This window comes from Puntigrus tetrazona, chromosome 3 (genome assembly GCF_018831695.1).
Source record: "Puntigrus tetrazona isolate hp1 chromosome 3, ASM1883169v1, whole genome shotgun sequence".
Taxonomy (NCBI): domain Eukaryota; kingdom Metazoa; phylum Chordata; class Actinopteri; order Cypriniformes; family Cyprinidae; genus Puntigrus; species Puntigrus tetrazona.
Window position 1 is genome coordinate 8,987,053 of NC_056701.1, and position 601 is coordinate 8,987,653.

At 45.8% G+C, this 601-nt stretch overlaps 1 protein-coding gene across 1 annotated transcript in view; it reads left to right on the forward strand.

The window, feature by feature from the left end:
* Positions 1-601, forward strand: part of LOC122341292 (progranulin-like) — an 8,220-nt gene that overhangs the window by 6,462 nt on the left and 1,157 nt on the right. Inside the window, exons 12-14 of the mRNA XM_043234662.1 lie at positions 22-135; positions 223-332; positions 433-586. Of these exons, the coding sequence (XP_043090597.1) occupies positions 22-135; positions 223-332; positions 433-586 (378 nt within the window). The remainder of the gene's footprint in view (positions 1-21; positions 136-222; positions 333-432; positions 587-601) is intronic.

Here is a 601-nt window from a genome sequence, read left to right on the forward strand (position 1 = left end):
TCATCCACTGCTGTCCTCATGATACGACATGTAACACTGCTGCTGGGTCTTGTGATGACGCTTTAGGATCTCAGCTCTGGTTCGAGAAGCTGCCCGTTAAAACAATCAGCAGCCAGGATGGGGCTGTTACACAAGGTAGAGCAAAGCACAGAATCCAGCACACATAGACAAGGTATAAAACTACTGTTTTATTTGGTCTTAAATTGTTTTTACCTTTTCTAGTGACTTCGGTGCATTCAGATGTGCCCTGCAATGACACAGCGGCCTGTCCAGATGGAAGCACATGCTGTAAGACTAAAGAAGGAGGATGGGCCTGCTGTCCTCTGCCACAGGTACATCACCCAAAAATTTGGTTATTTTGAATTGTGTGTTCAGTTATTCTGAATTGTGTGTTTGGTTAAGCAACAGGTATGCATTTGTTGTTTGCAATAGGCTGTGTGTTGTGACGACTTCATCCACTGCTGTCCTCATGATACGACATGTAACACTGCTGCTGGGTCTTGTGATGACTCTTCAGGATCTCAGCTCTGGTTCGAGAAGCTGCCCGTCAAAACAATCAGCAGTCAGGTTGGGGCTGTTACACAAGGTAGAGCAAAGCACT